The sequence below is a fragment of the Salvia splendens genome, chromosome 12 (assembly GCF_004379255.2).
Source record: "Salvia splendens isolate huo1 chromosome 12, SspV2, whole genome shotgun sequence".
In the NCBI taxonomy this organism is placed as follows: domain Eukaryota; kingdom Viridiplantae; phylum Streptophyta; class Magnoliopsida; order Lamiales; family Lamiaceae; genus Salvia; species Salvia splendens.
In genome coordinates, this window is record NC_056043.1 from 13,508,217 (window position 1) to 13,522,139 (window position 13,923).

The 13,923-nt window shown below is 41.0% G+C and overlaps 2 protein-coding genes across 2 annotated transcripts; one reads left to right on the top strand and one right to left on the bottom strand.

Annotated features, from left to right (window-relative positions):
* The first annotated feature begins 2,844 nt into the window (after positions 1 to 2,844).
* Positions 2,845 to 6,205, top strand: LOC121756853 (NADH dehydrogenase [ubiquinone] flavoprotein 1, mitochondrial). The gene is made up of 3 exons (XM_042152264.1): positions 2,845 to 3,013; positions 3,989 to 5,459; positions 5,935 to 6,205. Exons 1-2 carry the CDS (start codon positions 3,011 to 3,013, stop codon positions 5,447 to 5,449), a joined length of 1,464 nt encoding a protein of 487 aa, XP_042008198.1. The 5' UTR covers positions 2,845 to 3,010; the 3' UTR covers positions 5,450 to 5,459; positions 5,935 to 6,205.
* A 1,153-nt stretch (positions 6,206 to 7,358) lies between these two features.
* Positions 7,359 to 8,381, bottom strand: LOC121757582 (zinc finger BED domain-containing protein RICESLEEPER 2-like). Its single transcript, XM_042153107.1, has one exon. The coding sequence runs from the start codon at positions 8,379 to 8,381 to the stop codon at positions 7,359 to 7,361; it is 1,023 nt and encodes a 340-aa protein (XP_042009041.1).
* Positions 8,382 to 13,923: the final 5,542 nt, after the last annotated feature.

Consider the following 13,923-nt stretch of genomic DNA (forward strand, 5'->3'; position numbering starts at 1 on the left):
TTTATTACTATGTAATTTTTTTTTCGAAGCATGTATGTTTTTTTAATGAAGTTGTTAATTTTATTTCTGTAAACGTAAATTGCTTTATTTGTGAATTTGTGATTTTTTTTATTGCGGGAAGTCCTAGTGGGAAGGGCGATGAGAATGGCGGATTGTGCAGGGGAAGTCCTACTGACGTGATAGTGGGATGGAAAGTCCTAGTGACGTGGCAGGAGGTGTTTTTGGGAAGTCCTAGTGGATGTCCGAGTGGGACATCCGGGCATTGGAGATGCTTTTAGCTCTCTTTCTATTCTTTTACTCGTCTTCCCCTCTATCAGAGCGTCCACTATGGAGTGGACGCAGCGGACGCCGCGAAGGGGGGCGTTAGGCGCGGCTATTATAGTGGAGGGGGTGTCCGCCGCGAGGGTGGACGCGGCTGGTGGGGGGAGGGCGGCAGACGAGGCTTCGCCGCGAGTGGGGCGAGGACGCGGCGGTGGGTGTATAGGCGCGGCTATAGCCGCGGCTATTATAGTGGCGGATATCCGCCGCGGCTATAGCCGCATTTTTTGAATTTTTTTTTCATTTTTTCATCTATAAATACCACTCTCCCTCCTCCCTCACTCCCATTTTCACAAAATCCATACACCCACTTTCTACAAAAACACTCTCTACAAAATGCAACGAGGAGACGACGAATCACCCGACACTGAGGAATCGGGATATGACAGCAATCCATCTCAGCCGTCGGCCCATCATTTGCCGCCATCGGGTATTGGCGGATATGCTTCTCAGCCGTCGGGATTTGGCGGATATGCGGCTCCGTCACAGCCTTGGAGTTGGAATCAATCTCCTCCACCGTGGGCATCGAGTCCACCCCTTCCTCCATCTCAGTCGTGGAGATCCTCACCAACGCCGCCCGCTTTACATCGGAATCTGAGTCGTTCCGCTTTTGGAGATTACCGACCCAACCTAGACGCGCTTCACCTGCCGCGGCCGGGTTCCCATTTCCAAGCCAGCCAATCTCTACAAGAGGTTCATCAATCGACTGGGGTTGGTTGATAATGCGCCTGGGGATACCGCGGCCGGCAGCAGCGAGAGAGGAGGAGGAGGAGAAGAAGAAGAAGAAGAAGAGGAAGACGAGGAAGCCGACTCCGACACCGAGTAGACGGTGCCGGAGTTTTGTAGTTGTATTTTATTTTAATTATTCGTTGTATAATTTACCGGTTTGCAATACAACGAATATTCGAGCCTAATTACCTCGTATTCTAGTTATTTATAGTGCGATTATTTAAATTAAACTTGATTGAAACTAAAAAATATTTAAAAATGAAAATTGATTATAAAATTTGGGGGCTATTGGAGTTGTCCACTATAATGGCGGAAATAGAATTTTGGGGCTATGGACAACAAAATTGGGGCTATGGACAAAAACTGGGGTGGGGCTATTGGGCGTGTCCGCCTTATGGCTCGTTTGGTTTCCTTGTTAGCCATAGATAGTCATCTCTATCCACCCTCTATCTCGTGTTTGGTTTCCATGATAGCAATCTTTCCGACCCGCATCAACAATCCCATGACCCGTCACGCGTTGAGTTATGGAAAACAAAAATGCCGATAACTCCATCTCATCTGCTACCTGCGATTGTCCATTGTCACTAAATTGAAGATTGCACATTTTGCACAAATTGACTCCAATACCCCTTCATTTACTCCATCTCCATCTACCTCTGCCACATTCGAGCAACAATTCCAGAGGGCGACGAGTTCGGTGAGAGGCTGAAGTTCGAGAATTTTCGTGGTCGTTTTTTGCTTGTATTTGCAGGATGCAATCGACCGACCTGGGTAAATCGAACGAGATTTAGTGAAACTGAGTTCATACTTGAGATTTAGTGAATTATTCTGTAGTTTTTGTTGAAATGACACATTCTTAATTTCTAATTGGAAAAAGAGGGCTTTGATTTCTCAATTCTTATTTGAAAAGAGAGTTTTGATTTTCACTAATTATGATGATTTTCACTAATTATGATTGCTGTATCTCTCTCATATTGTATACTAGTGGTGGAGAGAAAGAAAGTGTCTATAGAGAACAGCCATGGTGAGAAGCTAGTCGGGATACTGGACGAGAGGGGGTCGAGTGAGCTCGTAGTTATATGCCCTGGATTCAGGTCCACGAAGGTGTATGATCATTTAACTATTTCGTGGATCAAATTAGAGCATAAGCATTTTCAGGCTAGGCTGCCTTATTTCTATTTTGTTTTGTGTTGTGTTGTGTTGTTTCTCTCTACCAACTGCAGGATCAAATTCCTATGGTGAATGTTGCTTTTGCTTTCGAGAGAGAGGGAATCAGTGCCTTCCGCTTTGATTTCGCTGGCAATGGGTAAATGATCGCTTCTGTCTCACCTCTTTCGAGTCGTGTTGTTTCCAATTGACGCGACTGTGTAGGTAATCGCGGAACATTTGTCTGTTGAAGAGGTCGAACCCGAACTTGATGTCCTCAATGACATCTTGCACGATGTTGATACCGACAAGGTTTGAAGGCCATAAATTCTCTTCATCTTCTTCTATGTCTATCATCAATAACTGAGTGCTCACTATATCAAGCTGGGTTCTTGCAGGATGGGCGAATTAGCTACGACGAGTTTGTGGCAATGATGAAAACGGGGACAGACTGGAGAAAGGCTTCGTCACAGTATTCAAGAGAGAGGTTCAAGAGCTTGAGCTTAAACTTGATGAAAAAACAATGAGGATAAAATCGGGAATGCACACGTGTATCTCTAGTTTCGCAAACGCATACCAAACAGCGTGTTTACGGAGGTGGGGATATGTGTCTGTACAAACAAACATAGGGCAAAGATTACTAACTCTATCACTAAACCTGCTATTGGAGATTACATCTTCTTAACCCATATTAGGCCAACATGGGTAACAAACGAGCCCTTATAGTGGACACCCTCATCTCCTAACTTCGGTCAAAATCGTATTCGTCGTCTCGGTTCAATCGCAGCTGCTCTGCTTGTAAAATTTTGATGTCATTATGGTACGCGTTTCTTCTGTATCGAACTGCTACTTTTTTTTATTCAATTTTTTTGGAATGATTATCTGGTTTTATGTGAAATTTGGATCTCCCTCTTGATTGAAAATGCAAAATTAGAACTATCAATTTGTTCCCCGAGGAGCTGGAGATGCGAAGCTCTAGCCCTTTTTAATTGGAAATAGACGGTTAAAGAATTTGGGATGAGAAAAATTAGATCGAACCCTACATTTTTGCCCACGGTTCTATTTGAGTGTTTTTGGCTGTGCGCTGATGTCATAAAAATTGGAATAAAATGATTTTTTTTTGAAAAAATTTCATGTCTTCAAAATGAGGCACATAGCTGTGTAATTTCATTCAATTGATTGATTGAGGGTTCCTCCTGGTGTTGGGAAACAGTTTGAGTGTCTACAATTGTACATGAAATAGATGTTTGAGGTAATATTGAAATATATACGAGCTTAGTTAGTTTGCTTCACTGCACTAGTACGATAATGGCAACTCATTGTGCTTGCATCTGGGATGATGGAGTCTGATTTCGTAGTCCTTTCCCCATTGTAGCTATTATCAGCTTTGAGTCGAAAAATATTAAAAAATGCTGAATAAGTTATTTTTGCATACGTGTATAGCATTTACAACCAGATGGTATATATTTGATAAATCTTTTCCTCAAGCCTTGTTCCCATTATATATCTTGTTTATTGAGACAACAGAAATTCAAGTCTCCAGATGTTGAATAAGGACTAGATGGTAGCATCTATCCTTTAATGTCCTTGAGTGTCTGTTCTTGTGTATTATACCGTTTAGTTCACTCCCCTTCCCCCTTAGGTATCTGTTTTTCCTTTTGTTTTAATGTTAATCCTTTAGAAGTAGCATGTAGTATTATTTGTAATAGGAGGAATTAGCATATACTTAAACATTATAACCTGAAAGTTGAAACTAAACTACTTATTTGTCGTGACTATTTCAATGCTTCAACAGGCTCCTATAAAAGGCATCCTTTCTCTACAAAAGGCTGCTTTTATCCAGCGCTCAAGTGAGAATTTGGGCCTCGTGCGTAGATTACTTAGCACACAGGCTGCTGCAACTTCTGCCACCCCACAGCCTCCACCCCCTCCGCCACCTCCAGAGAAGACCCACTTTGGCGGCCTTAAAGATGAGGACCGCATCTTCACTAATGTATATGGTCTGCATGATCCTTTCCTGAAAGGTGCAATGAAACGTGGAGACTGGTACAGGACAAAAGATCTAGTTATCAAAGGAGCTGATTGGATTGTCAATGAAATGAAGAAATCGGGACTTCGAGGCCGTGGTGGTGCTGGTTTTCCCTCTGGACTTAAATGGTCCTTTATGCCAAAGGCATCTGATGGCCGCCCTTCCTATCTTGTTGTAAATGCAGATGAAAGTGAACCTGGAACATGTAAAGATAGAGAGATCATGCGACATGATCCCCATAAACTGCTAGAAGGTTGTCTAATAGCAGGAGTTGGGATGAGGGCTAGAGCTGCGTATATATATATTCGTGGTGAGTATGTGAATGAAAGACTGAATCTCGAGAAAGCCAGGAAAGAAGCTTATGCAGCTGGATTGTTGGGAAAGAATGCATGTGGTTCAGGTTATGATTTTGATGTGCATATCCACTTTGGTGCTGGTGCTTATATATGTGGCGAAGAGACAGCTCTTTTAGAGAGCCTTGAGGGTAAGCAAGGGAAGCCCAGGTTGAAACCTCCTTTTCCAGCCAATGCCGGGCTATATGGTTGCCCCACAACTGTTACGAACGTTGAAACAGTGGCCGTTTCACCTACCATTTTGAGGCGGGGCCCGGAATGGTTTGCTAGTTTTGGCAGGAAAAACAATTCCGGAACCAAACTTTTCTGCATCTCAGGGCATGTAAATAAGCCATGTACTGTTGAAGAGGAGATGAGTATTCCATTGAAAGAGCTTATAGAGAGACACTGTGGTGGTGTTTGTGGTGGATGGGACAATTTACTTGCTGTTATTCCCGGTGGTTCATCTGTTCCGCTGATTCCCAAAAACTTATGTGAGGATGTGCTCATGGATTTTGATGCACTTAAAGCCGTCCAGTCAGGGTTGGGAACTGCTGCTGTCATTGTGATGGACAAGTCCACTGACGTTGTTGATGCCATTGCTAGGCTGTCTTACTTTTATAAGCATGAGAGTTGCGGCCAGTGTACACCTTGCAGAGAAGGTACTGGATGGCTCTGGATGATTATGGAGAGAATGAAAGTAGGAAACGCAAAGCTGGAGGAGATTGACATGCTCCAGGAAGTGACCAAGCAGATTGAAGGGCACACCATTTGTGCATTAGGAGATGCCGCTGCTTGGCCAGTTCAGGGTCTTATTAGGCACTTTAGGCCAGAGATGGAAAGGAGGATCAGGGAGAGGGCCGACAGAGAGTTACAACAGGCTGCTGCTGCTTGATCTCATCAAGGTTGGTTCCAGAACAAAAAGTTTCTATGCTTATTTGTACATCGGCATAGGTGGAACATAGCCTACTTTGGCCTAGTTTGTTTCTTGAAAAAATCATGCTTTAGTTAAATCCATTATTACCTCAGTGGTATGATTAGATGCCCACTTCCCTCATCCCTGGCCCCTGAAATCTCCTACTGCTTCTATTTAGTCGATTAAATTAATTTATTTAATCGATGTGATTAGGCCGGTCAGAAAAAATCTCCATATGAAGAACATTAGAAATTGTGTGTGTTAAGCTGTTACCTGTCTGTTGCTCTCTCTCTCCTTAAGCATAATATATCAAATAATTACACTTCATTATATTCTTGATTTTGTGAACAACTTACGGGGAACTGCCCCTGATGAGCCTAGGGAGGAATAAGCCTGAATTTTTGTTTCCTGTTACCTTAAAACGAAATCAAATCATCCGTGTAATGTATTTTCTGGTGTTGCAGGGATCACATTTGCCATTAGATTACATCGAATAAGCTCTTAGAAGTGGAGGGGACTAAGATTACATGTAAAACTCTTGATTTGCATTAAAATTCTACTTTGAATGCAATATTTTCCAACTTCTTCCTTTACGCATTAGGCTTAAGCATGTGAGTTGAAGTTTGATTCTATCAGAATTTTCATTGCTTGAGGAACCTTTCAAGCAGTTTGTCTGTGTGTAATTCTTGCAATAATTTTGGACGTCTTTATACTGAAAACCATTTATTGCTCAAATCTCACAGATATAAATGTTTCATTTGATATATGCTGATGATTATCTAGGTCAGATTATTGTCTTTATTTTTATTAAAAAATAGCCCACCTTTTCCGGTTTCTGATTGTTAGAGCATCCGGAACCCTATCTTCATTCAATCTTCAATTCATCTCTATATACTATTATTCACGGCTCCTCCCTACTTTTTACTCCATCTCTTCCTAAAGAGATATCACCTACAACCCTCCATCTCCAATTCATTTCATCTCTTAATTATTTATGGGTCTCACTATTTCATTTTAATTTTATTTTTAAAACAATATTCATATATTTATACAAAATATGAAAATGACATAATATATATTTAGTGATTTAGTGTTTCTTTGATATAAAAAAAATTATGGGATGCATGAGGTATTTATAAAAGAGTTTAGGATAATTAGATAATAAAAAAACAAATATTTTTATGAAAAGGGTCATAAAACTTTAACATTCGAGGAATTGAGAAGGTTTCATTAATTTTGGTATTTTTTTTGTACTTTTTCTGTTTAAACAAAAATTAAAATCACTAAAATTCGACGCCTACTTGCGGGTCGGCGAGTGGATGTCACCGCCAATGCCAGCTTGCCATGTGTGTGGGGGTGCGTGGAGATCTGGCTCAATAATATCTCTCTCCCAAGAGATTTTTCCGAGACCAATTGCTTGCAACCCGGTCTCTTAGCCATCTCGTCTCGGCGAGACGAGATGGAGATGGCTATGAGCCGGGTTGCGGATGCTCTTAAAGTGAAACATTTTTTACCGTTTTGGAAATTAAATGGAGCAATAATAATATAGGAGATAAAAAAAATTGAGATTATTTTGTAAATTTATTGAAGACATAATAATAATATAGGAGAGAAAATAAAATAGATATTGTGATATTTCCACTGCTTAATCCAAATTTACCACGTACAATGTACATTTACATAGTACAATCTGGAAAAGTGTTCAGACAACTCAATCAACCAGCGAGACATATGCATGCATCAATAATCATCTAATTCCCAATCGTAAATCTCCTCGCTCATATAGCCATCATCATAGTCATTTTCATTTCGATCCTCAGCCTTCGTCCAATCCCCAAGCAACAACTGTTTCTCTATGAGAGGAGAGTGTGGACGTTGGCAGAGATAATTAGACATTTGCCAGTCCAACGCGTACCCTCCCGTACGTGCCAAATGCTTGCGCGACAGAAACAGTCAAAGCCGGAGCTGCCAATATGCCCTTCGCGATCAAGGACATTACAGGGAACTGCATAGTCATCCTCGACCACCACTTCAAGATATCAAACTCCGGCTCCACTATATACTCAAACCTAGCCGCCAGATATGTTTCAAGCTCCCCATAAGGGTTTGCGCCATAGCACCTCGGCCGTTTCTCTGACACCTCATAGTACAAGTTTTGCAGTCTTTGCAATAAAGGGATCATCTCATCGCTATGGCTACCGGAAGAAAAATCCATACCCAAACTAGCACCATGCTTCATGCTATACTCTTGAAAGAGATCATACAAGCATTTCTTTACATTAGCAACAATCAAGCTAGGAATTGGGGTATTTTCATCTTTAATGGGAAACAGAGCATCATAGTAAATCTCCAACAATTTCTCCACACCATGTAATCTTATTCTAGGATCAAATACTTTAGCAAGTAGAAACACAGTAGGGATTTCATGAAAATATTTCAACCACTTCGCTATCATTGCAGCAACACATCGTGCTAAACCTTCACGCCCCATTAAAGAGTTAAACAGAATTGCAAGTTTGACACAATTATCCAAGACCAACACAGAAGTAGGATGATAAACACGGGATAGTTCTTCAACAACTTGATAAAAAGTAGTCAAAAGCTGATATAAGCTAGAGCATGCTTCAAACTGAGCCAAATTTACTCGAACATCCCCAAATTGCTGCTCGGCAAAAAATGAACATAATGCATCTCTATACTCAAAGCAGCCATGAACCATTCTGTAAGATTGATACCAAGGGGCACACCCTGAATGATCTATGAAAAATCTTGTCGGAATCAACCCTTTTATCTTGCAAAATGTTGCCCATTTTCTAAACAAATGCGTATCAGCACGCCATATACACATTGCTGCATTTCTAATAGGGGTAATTTCGTCTTCTAAAGCACTCAATGCATCTTGAACACACATAGTCAGAACATTATTCAAGCATCTAGAATGGAAAAAATCCGCACCAATCGATTGGTTGGAGAGCATTACTAAGTGCTTCTAAACTATATGTGCTAGCAGTTTGATTATCAAAAGAAATTGAAAAAACTTTGGAATCTAAGCCATAGTTAGCACAATTTTATGCGTTTCATGAGCACTCTCGTAGGTTGGATCTCTGTGTTCGTATAGCCTTCTAAATGCAATCAATCGTTTTTTAATATTCCACGACTCTACCCAATGACATGAGATTCTTAGAAACTGTTGCTCAAACTCGCTACTCCAAACATCGCAACATATTGAAACTTTAACCGATAATTTCACAAAATATTTCTTCAGCACCAGTAAGGACTCTCTAACGAGCTTCACAATTTCATGAATAATTTCAATCCTTGGAATTTTTGGGGTCGGGAGGTTACAGGGGCTTGACTATTGAAATGCTGAAGCAAATCGCACTCGGCGGTGCTGAGAGAGAATGAGATGACACAAATGAATTTCGCGAGAGATTTTCTATGCTCACCTAAAGATTGCTGTGGTTCTGCTTTTGCTTCAGATGACACAAATGGTGGTTTGAAAAAGTGAAAAAGATAGTTCAGAATCGGCTGAAATTAAGTAATGAAACGACTGTATTTATGGTGAGAGAGATGAGAGGGGAATCGGTAATGTACCTTTTTGAAATGACAGTTGATAAAAAAAAATCAATTTAACCTGCGGTTATAACCGGAACCGGCAGTTTGGATTAGACTATTTGATTTGGATTTATGAGACAACACAACACTGGTAAAACGTAAAAGCAACCTTACGTATCTATTATTGGGAACTGATCGGCTAGCAGGCCTTTCCAAAGTTGATCGAATCAAAGTTTAAGAGCGGGACGACGGTGCCTATTGCGCGCGGAAGGCCGTCAGACGGCGGGTGCCGAGGGGATGGGATCAGGCGTGGGGCGGACGGTAGAGGGACTGCACTCTTTCGGCGCCTATTGCGCGCCGACCTGGAGCCGTCTCAAATTTTGTGTTTTTATTAAAAAAAAATTCATATCAAGATATGTATATAACTCATTGCACTTAATTTTATTGACACTATCATTCTCACAAACATAAATTTTCTCTATAGATATAATCAATCACGATAGCGAATCACAATATCCTCCGGCGGGACGCATATCCCCAAACGTCGGCGGCAGCAGTGGATATTGAGAGAAGCTTCCAGCGGGTCCGCGGGAGTCCAATTGGGCGCCGCCACTTTGGAGTTGTCTCAAAGCATCAAAGCACCTGCTTGACGTCATCGTACATTGGGCTAATGCAACTGTTGTTGTTTGGGCTGTTTAGTTGGTGGACTATTATTTGTTGGGCATGGAATTAATCTGGCCCATCAGGTAAGTTGGGCTGGATGTTTGCCCTAGCCCATTCCCGGATTGATATACCCCCTCTCCTTCACTCACCGCCTTAATTCATTCTTCACTCTCTGATTTCTCTCACTTCTCTCTCTCGAGTTCTTTGAGTTTCCCTTGGGTTTTCTTCTCTGATGTTTCTCTGGTTGTTCCACTGTGGTTTATCACTGATATTTGTGTGATTAAACGGTTATGTGGGTTTGAGATAAGCAACTACTTCGGTTGCTTGGGTTCCAGAGGAGTTAGGGTTTCTTGTTGAGAGATTTCTGTGGTTGTGAGCTTCGAGAGTGGATAGATCCGGTGCAGTGGAGTGGTTTGGGGTTGTAATCTATGGTGTGTGAAGAGTTTCACGGTTGGATTCAACGTTGCTACCTTGGATCATTGTTTTGGTGAATAGATCTGTACTATTAGCGGGTGGCTGAGTCATAGCTTGTAGATCTATGCGATTCCTTTGTTATTTCTTTTGTTACTGCATATTTTGTGTAGATCCGAAAGGATCTTTCATCTTATACTAACTAGGGTTTCTAGTTGTGCAGGGTTCTCGGTGGATCTTGAGGATTCTGGTCCAAGAAGTGCAGTGCTTAAGTTCAGTAGCTTCTTTAATTGTAATAGCTATTGATCTGTAAAATATCAGTCGCTTGGTTAGAGTTTGACTGAGCTCTCTAACGAAGAACAAAGAGGTCTTGGTAATTAGTGAACCCGATCTAAGTCTGATCCCTACAGTGGTATCATAGCCACGGGGGGACTAGATCGGCACGCCAAGTCGCTTAAGGAGGTGGGCAAGTGGAATCCTCCTTCGAGTGGGGATTCGCACTGGTAAATTGGCCGAAACTTTCTTGTGTTTTCTGGTTTCTGTATAGTGCCAACTATAGGATTGGGATATTTGTTGCTAGTAGACAGTCTTGGCAAGACTTAGGGTTTCCTTGGTGTGTTTTCACTCTGTGTTTTGTGCTTCCGTGATTTCTTGGCGCTCTCTGCCTCTTTGATCTCTTATTACTTGACTACCAAGCATACTGTGCTGCCTAAGTGACCCCCTGCGCCCTCCAGAAGTGAGTGATTGCGAACTGGGATAGCCTTAGCCGGCCCTGCTCGTGACAGTCAAGGATTTGAGGTCTTCTGTGTGAAAACCTGGTGAATCTGTAATTATGTGTTGTCTTTTGCCTGGGTGATTGTCTGTGTGTTGGTTGTCTGCTTGCTTGTGTGTTTTGTTAAGTTTTCTTGTCCTCTGTGTTGCTCGAAAACTTTTCTTGTTTCAAAAAATGGCTCAACCTGTCAGCCTGGTCCCTTTCAATGGCAAAAATGATTTTGTGATATGGAAACAGAAGCTCAAATGTGTTCTTATTCAACAAAAAGTGTTTAAATGTGTTGATGGTTCTGTGCCTACTGATACTCCACAAGATAAACTAGATGAAATGAATGAATTGGCTAAAACAACCATTATTCTCAACTTGTCTGACTCTGTGATTAGAAAGGTTAATCACATTGAATCTGCCTCTGAAATGTGGAAACACCTTGATATTTTGTATACAGAAACTTCTATGTCTTCAAGGATGTATTTGCTTGAAAAACTTTTTAAATTTAAGCTTGATTTGTCAAAAGATATTGATGACAATGTGGATAGATTTCTAAAGCTTGTTCAAGACATTAAGAGGTCAGGAGATAAAACTATTGATGAATATACCAGTATTGCTTTGATGAATGCCATACCTGATTCATACAGTGATGTTAAAGCTGCTATTAAATATGGCAGAGATACTGCTCCTCTTGATTTGATAATTAGCTCTCTTAAATCAAAAGAATTGGAACTAAGGGAAAGAGCTTCTGATAAGGCTGCTCCTAATAAGGCTTTAAATGTTAGGGGAAGGTCTAATTCAAGAGGGAGGAATGAATCTAATGGAGGGTCTAACTCCAGAAGAAAGTTCAGATCTAGGTCCAACAGCAAGGACTCTAGATTTATCAGGAAATGTTATAATTGTGGAGAACCTGGGCATTTTAAAAGGAACTGTAATAAACCTAAGAAGTATAAACCTCCCAATAATAATAATGGAAACTCACAGATTGAAAATGTTGCAAATGTTGCAATGTTTGATGCTGAATATGACTCTGTGTTTATGCTGCATGGTCTGCTGTGTATAAATGCTTCCCCCAAGTGTGCTTTCTCTTCAAATGATTGGCTCTGTGATTCTGGCTGTACATACCATGTAAGTCCTTTCAAGGAAGTGTTCACTGATATTAAGCATGTATCTAATACCTATGTCTCTATGGCTGATGATAAAAAGTGTGTAGTTTAAGGTATTGGCACTATGTGTTTACAGTTTGAGAATGACTATGTGTTGAACATGAAGGATGTGAGATATGTTCCTGAATTATGCTACAATTTGATGTCATGTACAGCACTAGAGAACTCTGGTGTGAGTGGTAAATGGGGAGAGGGAAGCATGAAAATCTATAAAGGTTCCATGTGCTTGTTTAAGGCAAAAAGGAAATGTGGCTTGTATGTCTGTAATGCTGTGCCTCTGACTTGTGATAAAGCCTGTGCTAATGTGGTAAATTCTGACAAATTGTTGTTGTGGCACAATAGGCTAGGTCATATGAGTGAAAAGGGGTTAAACAATTTGAAAAAGCATGCAATTTTGTCTGATTCTGATGTTCTTGGGAATATGCCTTTCTGTGACACATGTGTTTTAGGTAAACAACATAGGGTTTCTTTTCCCACTCCTGTGCCTGCAAACATTAGTAAGAATGTCTTGGAATACTTGCATATGGATGTGTGGGGCCCTGCTTCTGTGTCTTCCCACTCTGGGTCAGTGTATTTTCTGTCAATTATTGATGATTTTTCAAGAAAGGTTTGGTGTTTTCTCATGAAGCACAAGTACAATGTTTTTGAAAAATTTTCTACTTGGAAAACCTTTATTGAAACTCAAATAGGGAAAATGGTTAAGGCCATCAGAACTGACAATGGTTTAGAGTTATGTAATAAACAATTTAATGAATTGTGTGCTAGCTATGGCATTAAAAGACATAAGACTGTCCCTTATACCCCTCAACAGAATGGGGTAGCTGAGAGAATGAACAGGACTTTGCTTGATAAAGTGAGATGCATGTTAGCTAACTCTGGTTTGTCCAAAAAATTTTGGGGTGAAGCTTTGATGACTGCTACTTATCTTGTGAATAGATCTCCTTCTGTCCCCTTGCAGGGTCTATGTCCCGAATATGTGTTTTATGGGAAGTCCCTTGACCTTTCTAATTTGAGAGTGTTTGGTTGATCTGCCTTTGTGCATACTAAATCTGATAAATTGGAACCAAGGTATAGGAAAGGTGTTTTTTGGGATATCCTGAAGGTGTGAAAGGGTATAGGGTATGGCTAAGAGATGAGCCAGGGTTTAAAGTCATTATTAGTAGGGATATTGTGTTTAATGAAACTGAATTCCCTTGCTTGCAAGTGGCTAAAAACCCTGCTCCCCAGAATGTGGACAGTGACCCTCTTATTGAGGTGGAGTCCACAGATTCACCCACTATTGTGGAGCATCCAGTGGATGTTCCAAGTGAGGTGGAGCAGCCTTATTGGAACTGTACTCCAATTTATACTCCTATTGAAACACCTAATGAGGGGGGTCTGCAAAATAATGCTGTGAATGTGCCCTTATTTGACAATGTGGACAATGTTGCTAACTTGCCTGGTAGTCCTGTCTGTAATCCTCCTGTTATGCCTGTCCAGAATGTGTTAAATTCCCCTTCAGGTGTTCAAAATGCTATTGATGCTCCAAACCTGAATGATTATATCTTATCTAGAGACAGACCTAGAAGACAGATCCAGAAACCTGCTAGATATGATGGTTATGTGGGCTTGGCTGCTTTAATTAACTTGGCTTTTAATGTTCATGAAGCTGATGGGGATGAGCCTCAATCTTATAAACAGGCTACTAAATCTAAGTTCTGGGATGAATGGCATAAAGCCATGTTAGAGGAAATGAACTCTCTGAAAGTAAATCTAGCTTGGATACTTGTTCCTCTGCCTCTGGGAGTCTCTGTTGTGGACTGCAGGTGGTTGTATAAACTTACAAGTGAGGTGGAGGGTTTGAGATACAAAGCCAGATTGGTGGCTAAGGGTTTTACTCAACAAGAGGGGGTAGATTA